Source organism: Natator depressus, chromosome 4, assembly GCF_965152275.1.
Source record: "Natator depressus isolate rNatDep1 chromosome 4, rNatDep2.hap1, whole genome shotgun sequence".
NCBI lineage: Eukaryota > Metazoa > Chordata > Testudines > Cheloniidae > Natator > Natator depressus.
This window is the reverse complement of record NC_134237.1, coordinates 135,683,962-135,704,468: the sequence shown is the minus strand read 5'-3', so window position 1 is coordinate 135,704,468 and position 20,507 is coordinate 135,683,962. Positions and strand designations below refer to the sequence as shown.

The following is a 20,507-nucleotide window of genomic DNA, read 5'->3' as shown; positions in this document are numbered from 1 at the left end:
AAGAATACACATCGAATTAGAATATCTCAGCACTTAGACATTTAGGTTCATAATGTTTCTAGTTATTTGAAAGTTTCCTTAGTGTACATAAATCCTAGAAGTTTGTACCAAATGATCAAAAGGCTTTATTTCAGTAAACCGTGATCATAAACAGTTTTAGTAGAAGCCATATTCTTGTATATTTTCTTATATAGGTTCTTATATATTTTCTAGAATAATCATTTTTTAGGAGGCCCTTGGAACAAGGCAGATATTCTACACTGAGGTGAATGTTTCCCATAACCCTTAATTAATCTTTTTTTCCCCCCTCCCCAGGTTCTCTGTCTGCATTTGACATTACGCAGATAAGCTTTAACTCTGGTGCTTCTACACTCGGCATGTCTATACCAATGGGTTCAGAAGCTGGCCCTGATACTCCATTACCCACTGAGCTCTCACTTCAGTTCTCAAGATCTTCCAAAGACAAACCACTGAGTCAGTGCAGTATTGCCTGCCATCAACTGGAGCTACCTGCCGCACACTCCACCAAAGGCGGCTCAGAATCTTCTGTTTCAAAATCTGTTGAACTGAGCCAGATACTTCATACAGTTCCAGCTGGCTCTGACTTTGAGGAGGGTCACACTCTTGTTTCAAAACATGTTCAAAAGCTGATAGATAAATTTGAGTCTAGGGATATTGGCCTCAGCCTAGAGAAGTTGTCTGCTAGTCCTTTGGCTGGAGATGCAGATGAAATAGATGTCAGTGGAGAACCACTGTCTTCAAATGTAGATGCCTCAGTTAATGATTTAAATAAGGATCAAGGAAATGATTCCTTCATTGGATGCAACACATTGAAAGAGATCCAGAAACTTTTAGTAGAGGCAGAAAATATAGCTCTGACTCAGTTTGATCCTGTCCCTTCCGTTGCCCCTTTCCAAGAAGTCAGCAACTTTTCATCAGTGCCAATTGAAAAGGATGGTTCTGAAGATTCCAGATTAGCAAAGGAGATCAGTCCAGCACTTCAGAGAATGTTATCATGGGATGAGTCCTTGACCAGAAGAAGCATGCAAGAAGATAGTTCACTAATGAAGACCCTGAATCCCCACAGGCGCAGTTTAAAATGGGAAAGCTCTCTTGCTGTTGATTTACCCACCAAGGAAGAAATTGTTGAAGAGACGACTAAACCAACACAGCAGGGAGCTATGGAAGCTTGTGGGGTAGCAAAATCCATAGGGAGGTCAGAACCGGAGGGTTGCAGTAGTGCAACAGTAGATAAAAACCTGCCTGCTCTCATGGCTCTTACAAAGAGTAGTACGAGTAGTAAATCAAACATTGAAAGGGTTTTAGAACTGCGGAATCCTTCTGCCACGGAGCCCTTAGGCAGCATCACCAGTGACCTTGGGGATTTTCAGCATGCCTTGGCTAAAACTAAAACTAGTGTGGCTGGCAGCGAAGAGGGAGATGGCATTCGAGAGAGCGATGATAGTAGCAGTGTAGATTCACTAGCTGCCCGTGTCAAAAGTCTTCTGAAAAATGAATCTCCTGTGCTACATGCAACACACATACTAAAAAGTGCGGAGGAAGAGGAGAGAAAAGCTCGTGGTAAGAAGCAAATTACTATCTAAAATGACTTGAGGGGTTTTACGCAAGACACGAGAACACTGAATCCTACTTTGATGAATATAATAGAGGCTGCTTTAAAAATTCTTTTGGGATGCAGCAGATTGGTAATGGGATATATGGAGCTTTCCATTTTGGTGTCACCATTTTGAATTAGGCATTGGTGATGGTGACCGAATCTTTACCCTCTGAGATTCAGGTATCCTTATCACAATTTGCACTAATTGGCACCCTTGTTGGCTGTCTGGTCAGAGAGGCGAAGGACTGAATGGCTATGAAGACTATTACTTTTTCACACCTAGAAAGGCCATTCCAGATCAGGATTGAGTTATACTGGCACAGTGATGTGGGGAAGCTTGCATCAACTCTGCCCTGTGGGTACGTGAGGCTTGTGTCCAGAGTTTTTGATCTGCAGTCTTCTTACAGATTAATAGCTTTGCACTCTGTCCCAGCTTAGAATAAACTATAGTATTACATAGATTTAAAATTATATGCAAAACTCCATGGAATTAAAACACTGAATTTGCCAGGTAAAAATGCCATATTAGTAAACTATAGAGGAAGGTGGTCTTCCAAAACCAGTTGAAAATAGTCATGCATTTGCTATTGAGGTTACTTTTCATGTAGTTTAAAGTTAGAGACTTCCCCTTCCCTTGCTCCTTCCTGGAAATTGAGATAATTACCCTTGAATACGTAAGTGTCAAAATATTTCATAGACAGCACCAAATTGATGATACTAGACCATTGGGCTGGATCAACTTAACTTGTGATTTGAACTCTTAACATGGTTGTTGATTCTGTATATCTTTAAAGGAAGCTATTTCATCTGTCTGTTTTCTGTTTGTGTAGATAGATATTCTTGCTGTCCTAGGTTAAAAGACATTTGGTAGGAAAATGTTACTTGACTCTGGATCGAGAGATGATTGTGTTATGAGGATTAGGCAGTGGGTAAATGAGAAAGTGTATGGGAAAAAGGTTGATATCCCTTAAAGAGATAGACAGGAGCCTGCAGCCTGGGGATAAATAACAAGACCCTGCCTTGGCCTAGGGGCTGAGTTATATAAACAGGAAGTAGAGCTGGGGCGAAAGAGGGGAGAAGAAGCCAGGAAGGCTGCACTGGGTGGTAATTGCTCCCTGAGGCGCCTGGAGCCAAACTTGGCCCAATTCTGAGACTTGGGTGTGTACTGTGAGATTGGGAGCCCTGAACCTGGGCTTGATGAATTTATTGTTGTGGTAATTCCTGGACTGAGAACTGTTTGATGTAATGATACCTGCCCTGAAGCCTTATTAAAATGTACTTAATGTATGTTGGCTTCTCCTTGCTCTGGGTTGTTAAAGTGGAAGCTATTGCTGCTCCACTTGGGAAAATTACAGGTGGGGCCCCGCTGCAGCAACACATTAGGTTGCAAGGGAGTGCTCAGACAGTATCTGCACCTTTACAGTGCATCATTCAGGTAGGTTCTCACTTACTGTCATTAGAAGTGTCATAATAGTCAATTTAAATTTAGTCCTATTCCTAGTCATTCTATCTTGTATGGTATTTCTGATACTAATGTATGTTCCCACCCAATCCTGATAATTAGTGTATAGCACACTTCTCTCTGTAAAATTAAAATGGCATCATAAAGGGATTGGCTCTCTGTTTTTATGTTTTCTGTTCACAGCATGGGTGAAGCTGAAGCTGACTAGCCAGCCTCAGGGTTCTGTGTCAGATCTGAATGAAGAGGACAGGCAGAGAATAGACGAGATCAAGACAGAGCTGCTTCTGAGTGCCAGGAAGTCTGTGTTAGCCAAGGTATAAAGGAGATGATAAAGCTAATTTAGGGGAAATTTTGGAAGGGGACAAATGCTACAGATTTTTTATTTTGGTGTGGTGATTGTATTATATCCACTGACTCAGTGTATTTTACAGTGATATCTCACCATCAATGATGATTTACCATATAAGTGTTGGTGACATTTAATGAAATGTAATTCTCCATGTAGCTTGAAATGGAGAGGAAATAGTGTGATAAATTTGATGATAACTTGCCATTTACTGAACTGTCACTGCTGTATATTCTGTTCAGAACATTTCTGATTCATATATTTCCGTGTGCTGCATCCTGAGTGGAATTGATGAGTAAGCTTGACAGAGTATATTGTCTCCAATCTGCCCTTGAATTTCTATTTGTTTTCAGCGTTTGTCTGAACTAGTGTTAGCTATGCCATGAGGAACTTGGAACTATGAGTGGCTGCCTGTGTGTCTGAAATCTTGATGGATCATTTAACGGAAAGTTTGCAAGCAAAAAGGGCAGAACGGGTGAAAGTATGGAGATGTTTGTCTGAAAAGCTAACAAATGGGTTGGTGAGGTTTGCTTGTTGGCAGAATGGAGAAGGCCAGGTTGATATGGGAATTGACAATAAATGACAAGTAGGGAGGGGCAGAATTGGCGACAGCCTTTAAGGTGAGCACAAGAAACTTTAATTTGAATCTGTGCTGATGACTTGTCCTTCACCTGCTGTCTCCCCAAGAAAAGCTCACATTTTTTAGTAGTCCACAAAGGCGTAGCTACAGTTACCTTATTCTGCTTTCTGATAAATTTTCCTGGGCCTGAGATCTCCAGTAGAAAAGGGAGCTGTGGGGGGCAAAAAATCACACAGCTAATATAAAAATAATTGATTGTGTCCTGAACTAAAGAATGTCATGGGTAATATTATCTATGTGTTCTATGGTTCATTAACTATTAACAGTGGGGATGATGCAGGGAACATTAACCTGGAAACGCTTGTTTTTCTGGTAACTCTCGAAGTTTTTCTGATTTTGATATAAACCTTATATGGAGAACCTGACGAAATAAAATTCCAGACTTTCTCATAAATACAGAGGAAAGAGACCTCTGTGTCTCAAACTAAAGGTTAAGAGGGGAATCATGCAGATGTCCAAACTATGAGAGGGAGCAAATGGATGGATGATAAAAGATCTGTTTACTACCACACATAAGTCCAAAACTAGAGGTATTAGGTTGATTTCTTCAAGGTGCTGATTCAGCAAAGTACTTAAGTAAGAAAGTGCTTTGCTCAAATGTGGCCTAAAACACTGGCATAGAATAACAGTGTAGTTTTTTTTTTTTTTAAATCACAATTCTCCCTGAAAATTATCTGGCATTTCAATTAACACCTAAGCCTACTGTAACTGACAAATCCGAAAGACCAGATATTTTCTGTACTTTTTACTTGATGCATTTGGCTGCACTCTGTACAATCAGTTTCTGTGCTTTCACTTATATTCAATCAGCTTGTTTCCCCTGTCGTTTGTGTGGATCCTTCATACAGCAACAGATGAGAGAAATAGTTTGTTTAAAAAAAAAAAAAGACAGTATGATTGTAAACTACAAAAATAGTCATGGAGAGTCAGGCAGGTGTCACGCCTGGAACTTTCAGCTTACTTTGTGAAATTTACTAGATTTCATATTAACAGTGTTCTCACTGGATATTTGCATACCTCCATAAGGTCATGAGTAACCTATTGTGGGAGGGAATGTGCAATGATTTTCCCTCTTATATTTTCTTCAGACTCTCATCTCGCCAGGATGTAACTCTGACTGGGCAAGGGGGCTCACAAGCCGTTTACAAGCAGTTTTTAAGTGTGAAAATGTTGGGGAAAATAGCAGGTTTGGGGGTTAGTTTTTTTTTTTTTTTTGCTTTCTGCAGTTCTAGAGCAGTGATGTTTCCTCACTGGCTTCAACAATGCTGCAGTTTGTGTGTGGGTGGGTGTGGGGGTGTTTTTTTTTTACACAGCTGTACATTTGATCTATACATCTAACAATGTCATATTCACTCCAGTGACACTACTGGAAGTAGGCACCTCGTTCCCTGAACTCTGAACCTCTGCTACTTTGTCATAGGTACTGTTGCTCTTTTTTACACTGAGAAATACTTTCAGGTTGATTTTGAAACAGAGAAACCAGTCTAGAGAGAAGGTTGCGAAAGAGATGTAGAAATGGGTTCTTTAAAAAGATAATGGTTATAGGAAAAACTGACGGTTTGCAGGAAGGGTATATGGAACCTAGAAAGCATAAAATATCTAGAGATAGAAGAATGTACCTGTTCTGAATTTCTTCTTCTAGATTTACTTTCATTATATGAATATTCCCATTGCAAAGCTCTGTAAGTGGATGTTTACAATTCGGCAATAAATATTCACTGTCTAAAACTCCTGTTGCTAAGCCAGATTGTGCTTTAAAAGCAAGGGCCTGAGATGAGGATGGTACAGAGCTTCCCTGTCCTAGGGAGAGCTCAGAGAGTCATAAAGCAACCTGGAGCTCCCCAGCATGCAGGGAGAATGTACATTCTTGTACCATCCTTTAAGAGTATTATGTGCATCCAACTCCGACCAAGGCGGGGAGAGACTCAAGAAGGGAGACCATGGCTTTGCATCCTCCCAAACACTTTGCTGTGGCTTGTGCCCCAAGTGAGGGTAATAGGAAACAGTCTCTGTGTTTAGGAAAAGGCAGGTACTGCAATTGTTGCTGACTCCTGTGACGCTTCCTGGGGGTACGCAGGGTTTTGAGGCATCTTGTTACCGCCTGCCTTTAAAGTGAGGAAGCCTTGCCCATGCCTTCTGGGGTCAGCTCCCCAACTCCATGGGCAACACAAGCACTTCACCCTAGGTCTCCAAAGGTCCCACTGCTTCTCTACAGGTTAGCACACTTAACAAACCACCGAGCCTTGCAAGCATCTCCCTTGAATGTCCAGCCCCTGTTGCACTGGACACTCTCAGTATTCACACATCTGCTGCTTCCAAAGAAACACCAGGTACACCTCAGATCACTGCTCTGCTTAACACACACCAGTTATATATGTTTACAGAGAAATGAAGTATAAGCTTATGTAACAGATCAGAGATTCAAGTATTATCAAGAAGTAGTATTGGAAACAAATGGCTACATATGAAATAAAATCATAACATGCATTCTAGAACCTAGACTTAATTAACAAGCTACTTTCATGTCTAAAGTATTGCTCACCAGTGCTTTACAGCTAGGCTGGCTGTGACCCTTCTTCCATGAGATGCAATATGCTGTCACCTCCACAAGTGAAGGATCCTGTGTTTCTTTGCATTCCCTGACATACCAGCCTAATCCTTTGATTTCAGTCATAAACAGGACACCCATTCTCCCCCTCACCAACTGATATATATATATATATATATATATATATATTTATATATAATTAATTTATTTTATTCCCTGTAGATTTTTCTCTTGTAGATTTCACAATCTTTTGACTGATATCTGGTTCAGTATGCAAATAGGCATCCTTTTTTGAGGCATACAATATACAATACTCTCGTGTCTAAACAGAGATAGAAACATCTGTTACCTCCTGTTGGAAAAGAACATGTAATGCCAGGTGGTGACATGCCTCAGACAGGTTCTGTTCAGGCATCTGTTCAGGTAGAGGCTTGTCTCTCTGTGTGGTCATTGTGTGTTGCACAAGGTATGTCTGTTTGCATAGGGAGTCATTAGCTAACCAAGACTGCAAAATCGGCAAGCGATGGTGAAATCTACAGGAAGGAACACACTGCAGGAGTCTGTCCAGCTTATGAATGAAGATCAGAGACTGTTTTGATATATCTGAGGTTTTGAAGAGATGTGCAGTATTCTTTACCTACGTGAAAAGCTGGAAGCATGTTCTCTCATATGAAAAAAGGATCATAGCCAGGCCGGGCTGAAAAATGTTGGAAGGACTTTAGAGTTAAGTTTGCTTGATACGACATAAAAGTATCTAGTTAAATAAGTCTAGGTTATAGAATGCATGTAACAATCTTATTTTATATGTAATCATTGGCTATTAGGAAAAACTTTTTCACTAGGAGGGTGGTAAAGCACTGGAATACGTTACATAGGGAAGTGGTGGAATCTCCATCCTTAGAGGTTTTAAGGTCAGGCTTGACAAAGCCCTGGCTGGGATGATTTATTTGGTGATTGGTCCTGCTTTGAGCAGGGGGTTGGACTAGACGACATCCTGAGGTCCCTTCCAACCCTGATATCCTATGTTTGTAATCAGAGTAATAGCCGTGTTAGTCTGTATTCGCAAAAAGAAAAGGAGTACTGGTGGCACCTTAGAGACTAACCAATTTATTTGAGCATGAGCTTTCGTGAGCTACAGCTCACTTCATCGTATGCATCCGATGAAGTGAGCTGTAGCTCACGAAAGCTCATGCTCAAATAAATTGGTTAGTCTCTAAGGTGCCACCAGTACTCCTTTTCTTTTTATGTTTGTAATATATTCTGTGATTTGTTTTGAATATTTTTATATGCTATCATTTAAATCTCTTCTCTTTGTTGAATAAATTTTTCCTTGTTTTCACTATAAACACACCTAAGTGCTGTGTGTAAAATGGAGTGGTGATCAGATATGAAGCTGGTAAGCTGGAGTGTACTGCTTCTCTGGAAGCAGTGAATCTGTGAATACTGTGAGTGTCCAGTGGAGCAGGGTCCGGATACTCCAGGGAGATGTTCGGGGATTGGAGTGTGCCTATCGCTAACCTGCAGAGGGATATTGGAGTCTGTATATGTTGGGAGTGGAGTATATGTGTTTCCCATGGTTGGTGGAGTCAGGGAGCTGATCTCCAGTAGGCACAAACAAGACTTCCTCACTCTGAGTGCAGGTGGTAGCAAGGTGCCTTACAATCCTGGGTACCCTGGGAAATGTCACAACAATGGATTCCACTTTCAACAGATTCTGGAAAATTTGGCCCCATCCTACGCAGTGACCAAGGTAAGGGACTGTGGCTGCTCTTATGTTACATTTTGACTGCAAGATCTGCATCTTTGATCTTCTTCAGGACAATCCCAAGTGGTTTTTATGATCTGTCCAGAAGATGGCAATGTCATCTATGTAGGCTAAAGCAAAATCCTGGACCCAGCTAACATCTGGTTAATGAGCCTCTGAAATTTGGCTTTTGTATTAATTAACCCAAAGGGCAACACTTGGGACTTTTTGAGTTCAGAATTGATCATGGAGGCATTTTTATTTTTTGCCCTTCACTGTGTAAGGGAATATTCCAGTACTCTTTTGTTAAATCCATGGTGCTCAGGAACTTTGCCTTATGTAGCACAGGGGTGGGCCACATCTGGGAATGAGAGCCACATCTGGGAATAGAAATTGTATGGCCAGCCATGAATGCTCACAGAATTGGGGTTAGGATGCAGGAGGGGATGAGGACTGTGGTTGGGGATATGGGCTCTGGGGTGGGGCTGGGGAGGAGGAGTTTGGGGTGTAGGAGGGTGCTCCAGGCTGGGACTGAGGGTTTTGGTGGGAGGGAGGGGGATCAGGGCTGGGGCATGGGGTTGGGGTGTGGGAAGGGGTGTGGGCTCTGGGGTGGGGCTGGTAATGAGGGGTTTGGGGGCCAGGAGGGTGCTCCGGGCTGGGATTGAGGAGTTCAGAGGGCAAGAGGGGGATTGGGCTGGGCAGGGGGTGGGGCACGGGGAGAGACTCAGGGGTGCAGGCTCTGGGTAGTGCTTACCTCAAGCGGCTCCCAGAAGCATCGGCATATCACTTCTCCAGCTCCTACGTGGAGGAGCGGACAGGTGGCTCTACACGCTGCCCCATCCGCAGGCACCGCCCCCGCAGCTCCTTATTGGCTGTGGTTCCCGGCCAATGGGAGCTGCGGGGGCGGCGCTTGGGTGGGGGCAGTGTGCAGAGTGGAGCCCCCTGGCTGCCCCTACGCATAGGAGCTGGAGAGGGGCCATGCCGCTGCTTCCGGGAGCCGCGTGGAGCGGTCCCGGACCCTGCTCCCTGGCTGGAGCGCAGGAGCAGGGACATGCCTCTGCTTCCAGTAGCCGTGTGGAGCGTTCTCCGACCCCGCTCCCTGGCTGGAGCGTTGGAGTGGGGCAAGCCCCAGACCCCGCTCCCTAGCAGGAGCTCGAGGACCAGATTAAAATGGCTGACAGGCTAGATTCGGCCCTCAGGCTGTAGTTTGCCCACCCCTGGTCTAGCATGTCATTGATTCTGGGCATAGAATGTGCATTAGGAACAGTGACAACATGAAGCTTTCTATAACCAACAAAAATCTTAGACCCATTATTTTTGGGAACCATAACAACTGGAGATGCCCAGGGATTGTTTGACTCTGCAATTATTCCTGTTTCCAGCGTGCTTGTTATCTCCTTACGTACCTGCTCCTGCCTTTTACCAGTCATCCGCTATGCTCCGCCGAGTTCAGGCTCTGCTCCTACAGTGTTAAATTTATGGACCATTTTGTGACTCAGGCCTGGCCTGCTGGAAAATACCTGCTGGTGACTTTGCTGCACAGCCTTAATCTCTTGATTTATCAGTCCAAGTTAACCCTTTATATAGATCAGCGCTCTCTAGTGCGGTGTCACTATGGCATTCAGTCACCAAATCAATAAGTGGAGCTGTCTTCAAGTCCTCCTCTACATTGCATATCACGTTTATAATGGCTTCATATTTGTGATACACATTTAACTGGTTTACATGCACAGTTTGAGGTGCAACGCTGCTTTGGGGCCTTTGTATGTTGTAAGTAACATCTTTAACCCTTTATACCACCTCACGTCTGCAATTTGTCCTTTATTACAAGGAGTAACACCAGTAACAAATCCCCCACATGAAATGACATGAACACAAGTATTGCGATCGTAGCATTCTTTCTGACCTGCCTGTCTTTTTGTGAGGTTTTGCTGCACTATCCCCTTCATGGATTTTAAATCTTCCCATAACCACTGCATATACTGAGCCACCAGTTTCCCTTCTGTTTCCGTGCTATCTTCCTAGGAGTCTCTAATTCGACCCAGGGCACCTCTGACATTTCTCCCCCACTGGAGGTCAAATGGGGCGAACACTGTGGATTCTTGGGGCACCTCCTGGTAAGCAAACAGGGTAGCATTGTAGCCCAGTCACTTGCCCTTTTGTTTACATACATTCTCAGCATAGATTTTTAAGGTCCTGTTGAACCTCTCAACTAAACAACTCTATTCTGGGCGATATGGGGCAGATGTCAGCTGTTTTACCCCTCCATAATTCACCAAGTAGCTGGGACATGAAATTTAATGCCTGATCTGATAAGTTCTGTTTTGGGAAATCCACCCTGCTGAATATGAACAACAGTGCTTCAGCAGCTGTTCATAGATTCTAAAGCCAGAAAGGACCATTATGAGCATCTAGTCTAACCTGTATAATGCAGGCAATAGACCTTCACCAAAATAATTCCTAGAGCATACCTTTTAGAAAAACATCCAATCCTGATTTAAAAATTGTCAGTGATGGAGAATCCACCATGACCCTTGGTGTAAATTGTTCCAGTGATTAATTATTCTCACTGTTTCAGCTTCCAAGTTAGACAGAGAAACTGCTTCTGGATACCAGGTGGCAAAATCAACAACCACTAATGTCAGGGTTCTCCCCCTCCCCCAAACTCTGGGGTACAGATGTGGGGACCTGCATGAAAGACTCCCTAAATTTATATTCTACCAGATTAGGTTAAAACTTCCCCAAGGCACAAATTCCTTGGGAGGTATTGTTGCCACCACCAAGTGACTTACACAAAAATTCAGGGAAGGGTCACTTGGAATCCCTATCCCCCCAAAAATATCCCCCCAAGCACCTTCACCCCCTTTCCTATCAACTAGTTGCCTTAGCAATGTGAGCACAGACCAGACCCTTTGTCTTCAGGACACTGAAATCAATCAGGTTCTTAAAAGAATAACTTTATAATAAAGAAAAAAGTAAAAGAATCACACCTGCGAAATCAGGATGGAAGGTAACTTTGCAGGGTAATAAAAAGATTTAAAACAGAGAGGATTTCCCTCTGGGCTTAGCTTCACAGTTACAAAAACAGGAATAAAACTACTGTAGCATAGGAAAATTCACAAACTAAAACAAAAGATGATCTAATGCATTTCCTTGCCCTGCTTACAATTTCTGTGGATTTAGATGGATTATTCCAGGTATATTTTCAGGAGCTGTTGTACCTGCTTGGCTTCTCCCTCTGTACCAAAAAAGAACAACAAGCAAATCCTTCCCCTCCAGGTTTGAAAGTATCTTCTTTCCTCATTGGTCCTACTGGTCAGGTACCAACTAGGTTATTTGAACGGTTTAACCCCTTACAGTTTAGGCAGTTCAGTACAGCTGCCATGGAGGGATTTTATGTTACTCTTCCCTCTATATTTATGACAACTAATATCAATCTTTTTCCATTATGGGTTGGCCTGGGTCTGGGCCCCATGTTATCCATAGCAACTCTGTGAAATGCTGCTTTGATCACAGGTAAAGGATGCAAAGGAGCCTTGCAGAGACCTACAGGCTTTTTCCACTTGTGACATAAGTCTTGCAGTGTTCCCTCATCTCATTTTGAATATTGGGCCAATAGAAATTTTTCTTTTGTCTTTCATATGTCCTCTCCATTCCTCAGTGACCTGTGGACTGGGAGTCATGAGCTAATAGCATTGATTTCACACGATGCTTTGAAGGTCTGATCAATTGTCCTGGGGAGCCCTACAAACTTCTGTTTTTTGCCTCCCTATAAATCCTCCCCTCTTCTATAAAGAACCTCACCCTGTTGTCTTTTTCTGAGGCATTGCTGAGGATGGCCTCCCTTATGCTGTCCATGGAGGTGTCTGCACTTTGTTCTGCAGCAAACTCCATTTGTTTTTTTTCTTGCACAGAGAGCTGTTTTAGGCAAGGGGGGGAGTGACTCCTTCCTCCCTTTCCCTGGAGAGACATCGCTATTTTCTGCTAATAAAGGTGTTGAAGACTCCTCTCCCGTCTCAGCTGCCTATTCTTCCCCAGGCTTACCTTTGGAAATTTAGGGACATATTCCTCTCTCTACGGGTCACAATATTAACAGCTTTGGGTAGTGATAGTATGTCATTTCCCATTAATAAATCAGCTGGTAAAATTTTAAGAACCCCCATAGTCAAAGTACCTTGTAAGCCTTCCCACTCTAATTCAATGCAAGCTAAAGGCACCGTGGTTCTAAATTGCCCTAAGGCAAGGAGTTTTACCTCCTCCCCTGGGGGCATATCAGCCTACTTAATCACATCCCTCCTGACTAGAGAGATCTGGCCACCAGTGTCTCCTTCAAGCATGCTTTACCGTTTGCTTTGGTCTCTTTAATGAACTCATTGTCTACCACTAGGAGGTCAGATCAGATAAAATTACTAGAACCTCCTCTGAGACCACTGAAGTCTCTGACTCTCGAGGGTAGCTGGATTAATCTGCATGGACTGGGCATTGTCTTTGGACTCCCAAGCCTTGGGGCATTGTTTCTTCTTGTGTTCAAGGGACCCACATAAGAAGCACTTTCTTGGGCCAGCACCTTGGGCTGGGGTCCAATAATTAGGGCTACCAGAATTGGACCCATGGTGGGGTGATGTGTGTTTAGTGCCCTCATCTCCCTCCTTTTCCTCTTGAACAAACCAGGGACCCCCTTTTATGCCAGGCTTTTCCCCTTCCCTTTGGGACTTGTCCTCTGTGAATGGTCTTGTATGCAAAAGTCAGCTGCTCTGGCTGCCTCTTCCACAGTTGTTGGGGATTTTTCCCATACCGTTGCCGTCATCTCATCAGAGCAGATTTCAAATAACTGTTCCTGAGCAAACAGATCTACCAATTTGTGATTAGTTTCTTCCCCTTTATACATTTTCTCAAATAATCACCCATTTATGAAACACATTCCCTGTGACTTAATTTATCAAATTTTTGATGTTTGTAAACTTTAGGCGATATGCCTCTGTAGTAATCTGAAACCTTTTTAAACACAAGGCCTTTAAACAAATTGTACAGCATAGTTTCATTTACATCATTATATCATTAACCACTTTTAAGGCTTTACCAGTCAGTCTGGGAAGTAAGATGGTCATTCTGTGAGGTCATCAGGGATTTTGTGTGTCCTGTGTATCCTTTTGAAGGCGGTTCAATAGTATTCAATGCTATCCGTCTCCCTGTTGTTCGGGCACAGTCTCTCCCAGTTGTGTGATCCCTTGGGAGCAATACCTGTGGGCTGAGGGTTCAGTCCTTGTATTTCCAGCTTTTTAAACTTGTGCTGCCTTTTCATCTCCCTTTCTTGTGCAGCTGCTACCTGCCGTAGTTTATCTGCTACCCCTGTTGCTTTACTCGGGCACTGTGCTTACGGTCTTCCAGTTGCAGTAATCTCTGGGACTCCTCTGGTGCTGCTTTCTCTGCCTCACGCTACTGCTTCTCTGCTAGTATCTCCCTTTCCTGGGCGCTCTCTCCTTTGCTTCCTGCTCTCTGCCATTTCCAGTTTTTGGAGCTCTGTTCTGGGCAGCTCTAACTTTGAGGCTGCCGCCCAACTGGGAACTGTGCGAGGCTAGTTTCCTGAGCCTGCACCCTGCTCAGGATCAGGCACTTTCAATGGATTAAACAGTTCTACCTGACGCTTATCATATTCCATGAGTAAAGTTCTCATCCCCTGTCCTGTTTTCCCTGTAGTTTCCAAGCCATGGTCTGCACAGAGTTTTTCCGTCTGCAAATTGGTATGTTTAGCATATGTCTCTGGCTTACTCATCCTGTCCTTCCCTTTGTTCTATTTTCCTTACCCAAATAAAACAAATGGAAAATAACAATCTCTATAATCTTTTTCTTTACCTGTTTCCAACCTTCTCAGTATTTATATAATCTGATATATAAGTGCCTGGAGTGTGACCTTTGGCTAAACAGCAAATGGGTTGTAGATCCTGTGACTCCGCCACTGTGATGCTTCCCAGAGGCACCCAGAATTGAGGCACCTCACTACCACCTGCCCTTAGCGTGATGAGGCCATGTCTGTGCCTGCTGGGGGTCAGCAAGCACCTCAGCCCCATCGGCCACAGGCAACACAAGCACTCCCCTCTAGATGTAAGCAGGCCCTGCTGTCTCTCTACTGGTTAGCAATAGGAACATCCCAATCTCCAAGTGTCTCCCTGGAGATTCCAGCATCTGTTCCACTGGACACTCACAATATTCAGATCCGCTACTTCCAAAGAAATGGTACACCTCCAAGAAACCCATATCTGAGGGTTAGCCGTGTTAGTCTGTATCCACAAAAGCAATGAGGAGCCCAGAGGCACCTTAAAGGCTAACAGATAAGCTTTTGTGGGTAAAAAACCCACCATGCGTCTGAAGAAGTGGGTTTTTTACCCACGAAAGCTTATGCCCAAATAAATGTTAGTCTTTAAGGTGCCACTGGACTCCTCATTGTTTTTGTGGATACAGACTAACACCGCAAACCCTCTGATACGGTACACCTCAGCTCATCACTTCCACCACAGATCACCACTCCCCTTAAAACACCACACTTACATGTTTATAGAGAAACCAAGTATGTAGTTTATTTTACAAAGCACAGAGATTGAAGGATTAGTAAGTAGAAGTCATGGAAACAAATGATTATGAATAAAATAAAATCATAACATGCATTCTAGAACCTAGCCTTAATTAACTAGATATTCTCATGTCTGATAAAATATTGCTCACCAGCGCATTACAGCCAGGCTGACTGTGGTGACCCCTCTTTCAACACGTTGTCAGCTTGCCTCCACAGTGAAGGGTCCTGAGTGTTTCTTTGCATCCTGATATATCAGGCTAATCCTTTGATCTTAGTTATAAACAGGACACTCCTTCTGGTTCCCATCACCCCCATAGATTTTTCTCTTGTAGATTTTGCAATCTTTTGACTGTTACCTGGCTCAGTATGCAAATAAGCATCCCTTGTGAGGCACGCAATACATAATACTCTTGTGGCCAGACAGAGAGAGATGCCTGTTATGAGGGACATGTTCCTTTCAGAGAGGAGGTATGTCATGTCCTAGGGACCTGCCTTAACTCCCGAACTTTAAGAACGTACTTTTTAGTATACATACATAATTCCTTAAATATTATCCATGCGTACATTTCACAGTGATTATGATGACCAGTGGACTCTTGGCTCTCACTAGATACCTCACACGCCACCCTTTGGTGAACTATTACACATATATCTGACCCAGGGGATCTCTCTGAAACCCTGTGCATCCTCTGTGTCCTCTGCCAGTTGGCACCAAGGCATCCCTGGGTCACACCACTTGTGCACCCACAATCTGGTTTATAGTGTGAGAGATTATTTTATAATTTAAAAAAATCAATAGAGCAGTTTTAGATTTATATTAGAAGAATTTCTGAAACAGTTTTCAAAATTTGTCACCATTAGAAAGGTTTGAAAGACACTTATGAAAATGTGATTTAAGGTCCTGATTCTGTAAAGCACTTAAGCATGTACTTAAGTATCATTGTATTCTGTGGGACTTAAGAATGTACTTAAGCCCTTTGCTAAATCTAAGCCTATATCTTCTCTGTTTTTCAAAATACACAGTCATTGAGATTTAGCTTTGAAAAGTGGCTGTTTCCTTTACATGACATTTTATATGAATTTTTATAGTGTATGTTTGTGTATCCTATAGGAATATGCATTTTGTTTAGGAACCAATCCTGCTGTCCTTACTTGGGCAAAAGCTCCCCTTGGGCATTTAAAACAATCAAATTCCAGGGCATTTAGAGATAAGGTAAAAAGAAAAGGAGTACTTGTGGCACCTTAGAGACTAACCAATTTATTTGAGCATAAGCTTTCGTGAGCTACAGCTCACTTCATCGGATGCATACTGTGGAAAGTGTAGAAGATCTTTTTTATATACACACAAAGCATGAAAAAATACCTCCTCCCACCCCACTCTCCTGCTGGTAATAACTTATCTAAAGCATTTGGAAAGGAAGATGATGTCTGTCTGTATCTGTACAAGTTTTTTCATGCAGTTGATAGATTTCCACTCCATACGGCTAAATGCAGTGTCTTGCATAATGACAGGTTTCAGAGTAACAGCCGTGTTAGTCTGTATTCGCAAAAAGAAAAGGAGTACTTGTGGCACCTTAGAGACTAACCAATTTATTTGAGCATAAGCTTTCGTGAGCTACAGCTCACTTCATCGGATGCATACTGTGGAAAGTGTAGAAGATCTGGAGTAAATTCAAATTTTGCTTTCCTCTGAAGTTAGGTTTGGTATGGTATGTAAGTTTACTCACGGCTCAGATTTTTGGATACTTAGGCACAGTGGGGAAGAGTTTATGCATTTCTGCTTTTAACTATTTTCTTGCCTTTACTAGTTTAATTTGGGCAGTCATGGTGATTTAATGTATTTTTAAAGGAATATCATTAAAATAAAATTTAAAAAACCGTTTATTTGTTACTAGCAGCACTTCAAATTACTAAAATGGAAAATTTTAAAAATCTGATTTATATTTGGGATTGTTTGTTGTAGTACTGTGTTAATCACCATGGTATCTGAGTGCCTATTTTTCACCATTTTGCATTTTGCTTAATTTGGGCAATGAAACTATACTGCTAGTCAGTTTATTTCTGGTTCTCATGCTCTAGCATATATTTGGCTTCACAGTACTGCAAGATGTTATCTAAATTGGAGATAAAAAACCTTTGTTAACTTAAATACTTCTATGAAAAGATTTTAAAAAAACATTTGTATTTATATTAGATTATACATTTTGTAAATGAAGAGAGCAAGATAAATTTTGGGCTGAATTAGTTCACACTATCTTTTATTTATTGATTGGGAAAGCATGCATGCACTCTAACATGTTCTTAGATTTTGTCTTTGATTAGTCAGTTAAAAATAACAGCAAAAACGTACTGTAGTTAACTTGATTAATTTTTCTGATAAGTAAGATGATTTGCCATGTAGGAAAAACCTGTCCAGACATGCCACCTTATAACTGTATTTTATTAAGGACAGTAAGAGGAAATTTAAAATGGCTCATATGGGTTTTTGGTGCCTGGAGCTGTAGCAGAACCTTGGCATTCCTGTTCAAGGGGGGAGTCGGGAGTCTAAGAGCTCCTCTCTTCTAGAAAAGTGTACTAGTTTAACTAAACAGATTTTTAAATTTCTCTGGTTAAACTGGTGTAAACCCTTTTAATATGACACACTTAAATCGATTTATTTCTTGCTTAAGTTGGTTTAGTCTTGGTAAATTACTGACTGAAGCTAAATTGATATAGGTAAAGGTTAAACGAATTTAAATGCATCTGTTAGGGCTTTTTATCAGTTTAACTTGACTGACTTTTAAATCAATGTTAGTTAATTGCTTGTACTTTTCTAGCATAGATAATGCCTCAAAAGGTGTGGTTTGGAAGAATGAACCTAATGCTTATCTTGAAGGTTTTCTTGATCAAATGATCAAAGTATTTAATTTCCAGTGACATTTTGGACGTCAAACAGATTGTCCAGGATTATCTATTTAACTCATGGTTTACACAAGACCATTTCCAGTTCTACTGTGGCTGGCTTTATTTGCTCATTCCTTTACTCTAGCTGTTGGAACAGTACGTGTTCAGACGTCCACATCGCCTTCTACTAATGAAATGTAAGATTACATTTTCCCCAGTTGTACAGATCAGAAGATAAATTAACAAACTGCATAGATTTTCTAGGCAAAAACAGGACTATCTAAACTTTGTCCAGGTCAATATAATTTATTTCACGTTAGCTCTTCACAGCATCAGCGGAAAGTCCGTCAATTTTGAATGAATCTAAATTAAAGGAATGCAAATACTGGTATCTTAAAAATAATACACTTTTGTCCCTGTCAATGAAATTCTCTATTTCTAAAGAAATTGGACAGGGATTGAGGTTTTATGGAGCAAATGTGGGCTCTAACGAGATTGATGTAAAATTTGCTGATCAAAAATGTTTCTTGTCTATTTCCAGTATGTGGTGATCATGGCACTGCTTCTGATGCTAATTTGTAACTAAAGGTGATGGGATGAAGTGATGTAAGAGAGCGGTTTTCTAGCATGTTGTGTGGAGTGTGGTTGATGCATCTCAGTGCTGTCTGCAATGGGGTTAAACAGTGTGGCCTCTCTTTAGTTAGCATACCCCTTTGACTTAGGGAATTTTAGACTGCTAGTTGAGACTCTTCTGCATGCATCTGGGAGTCTGGTGTTTGTTTACTTACCTATCGACTTGTTTGCAGTGTGATCTGCTCTGTAGAGGTGTATTTTATTTCTAGTTTTTCTTTTAAAGATGCCACCTGTTAGATCTATCAGGTAAGCTGCTGCAGAGAGAAGCTGTTTGTTTGGTGCTCCTTCCCTAATAAAGATATTCTTGGGAACCTAGGTTTTATTCTCTTCTATTAAACAAAACAAATCAACAAACCTGCAAGAGACATATCTAAAAACAAAAAGCCTTGTTTTGAGTGGTGGTTATCCTTGGTAAGTCTGCACATACGTTCACTACAATATAGGGGTAAATGTAACACCCTAAAATGTCCATTATTTATCATGAAAGCTTGAAAGAGAGCAGAGAGTCTGGTATGTTCAAACCTTATATCGGCATACTTGTATGTGCATTGTTTAGTTCTGCATTACAGTAAACAAATTTGGCACAGTAACCAGAGCTGCCTAAAGTATCTTTCAGATCTGTGTCAGCATATTGTGTACTTGTTGGTATGCAACTGTCCGCAAATGACTGTGTACCAAGCTTCAGTTTGTTGTTTAGAAATTAAAGAGCAGAATATAGAGGAAGATATAGTCTATACCCAAAGGAGTTAACAATTGAAGGGCAAACTCCTGCCATTTGAATTAATGGGAATTTTGCCATTTACTTCAGCTGCCCATGTTAGCAAGATAGCACACTAATAGATGAAAGACAAGAGATCTGACAAACAGAACATCATGTGACCAGGAGAAAGAATCATCAGAAAGTAGGGCAGCACTTATTTTCTGATTAATTGATGGGCTATACCATGTTTTATTTAGTTTTTGTTTTATTCGCCTGCCAAGGCGAGTCTGTTTTTATCTCTGTGTCCTAAATTATTGTGCAGTTGCACATTTCATACCAGAGGTGCCTGTGTTTCAGTGGTGGATTAAGTAATTCCTGTGTATAGTTTCAATGTTAATTTTACGTTTGTAAAGTGCTTTGGGATTAAAGGTGTTCTATAAGTGTAGGATCATTATCACAATTAACATCAACTTTTATACGTGATTGAAAACATTAAAAATGCTGACTGAGTTTTTTACCTGGTGTCTTTACTGGTAAGTAACTGGTCTGGTTTTAGAAATCTAAAGATTTCTCCCCTAACCCTCCACTCTTACTTCCAGTACAGTTGCAAGCAGTCTTACCCGTTTTTGTAAAACAAAAGAATGTTCTTATGGAATACATGTATATTTTAATAGGAAAAAAGATGACATATGTCTGGAGAGTGAAAAGTTATTGCTAACTAATAGTGGCTTCTTAAGCTCTGGATATTTTTTGAATTCTGTTTTAATTTTCTTGTCAGTTTGACATTGGCTTGCAGAAAGAGCACTATTGCAGATCTAATGCTTAGACTGCTGTTGGAAAGATTTGTTTCTTAGTCAAAAAAAAAAGGAACTATTAAATGTGAGAATTAAAATCACCAAACTTTAATTGAAGACTTTTCTCATGTATCAGTTTCAAGAATAGCTTTTTGCTTTGCTTTTATCAGTAATTGAAGCTTTCTTTGATTTGTGTGTGAAGCATACGTGCACTTGGCTTCTTAAACTCTGTTGGAGAGGAACAAGGGAGAATTTTTATGTGCCCCGTTTTATTTCTTACAGTGACAGCTATGGAATGCAAGATGTCTGACAGCAGTAGTGTCCCATAGTATTCAGTCAGGTCCTCTCATAAGTAGCTAATGGCCTAACCATATCAATATATGTCATTTCTTAATGTCTAGAGGCCCCAGTTGGGGATCTGAGTCCTGCTGTGCTAGACACAGTACAAATGAGAAGTAAGAAGACAGTCTCTGTTCCAAACACTTTATAATAACAAGATGGGACAGGATGGATGAAACAAACAGCTGGTGGGGTAGCGAAGTGGGAGAGCAAGATCCCAGTGAATGAA

General features: G+C 41.5%; 1 protein-coding gene across 1 annotated transcript in view; it reads left to right on the top strand.

Moving 5' to 3' along the window:
• Nucleotides 1-20,507, top strand: part of ALMS1 (ALMS1 centrosome and basal body associated protein) — a 129,995-nt gene that overhangs the window by 67,989 nt on the left and 41,499 nt on the right. Inside the window, exons 7-8 of the mRNA XM_074951947.1 lie at nt 316-1,581; nt 3,264-3,394. Coding sequence (XP_074808048.1) covers nt 316-1,581; nt 3,264-3,394 — 1,397 coding nt within the window. The remainder of the gene's footprint in view (nt 1-315; nt 1,582-3,263; nt 3,395-20,507) is intronic.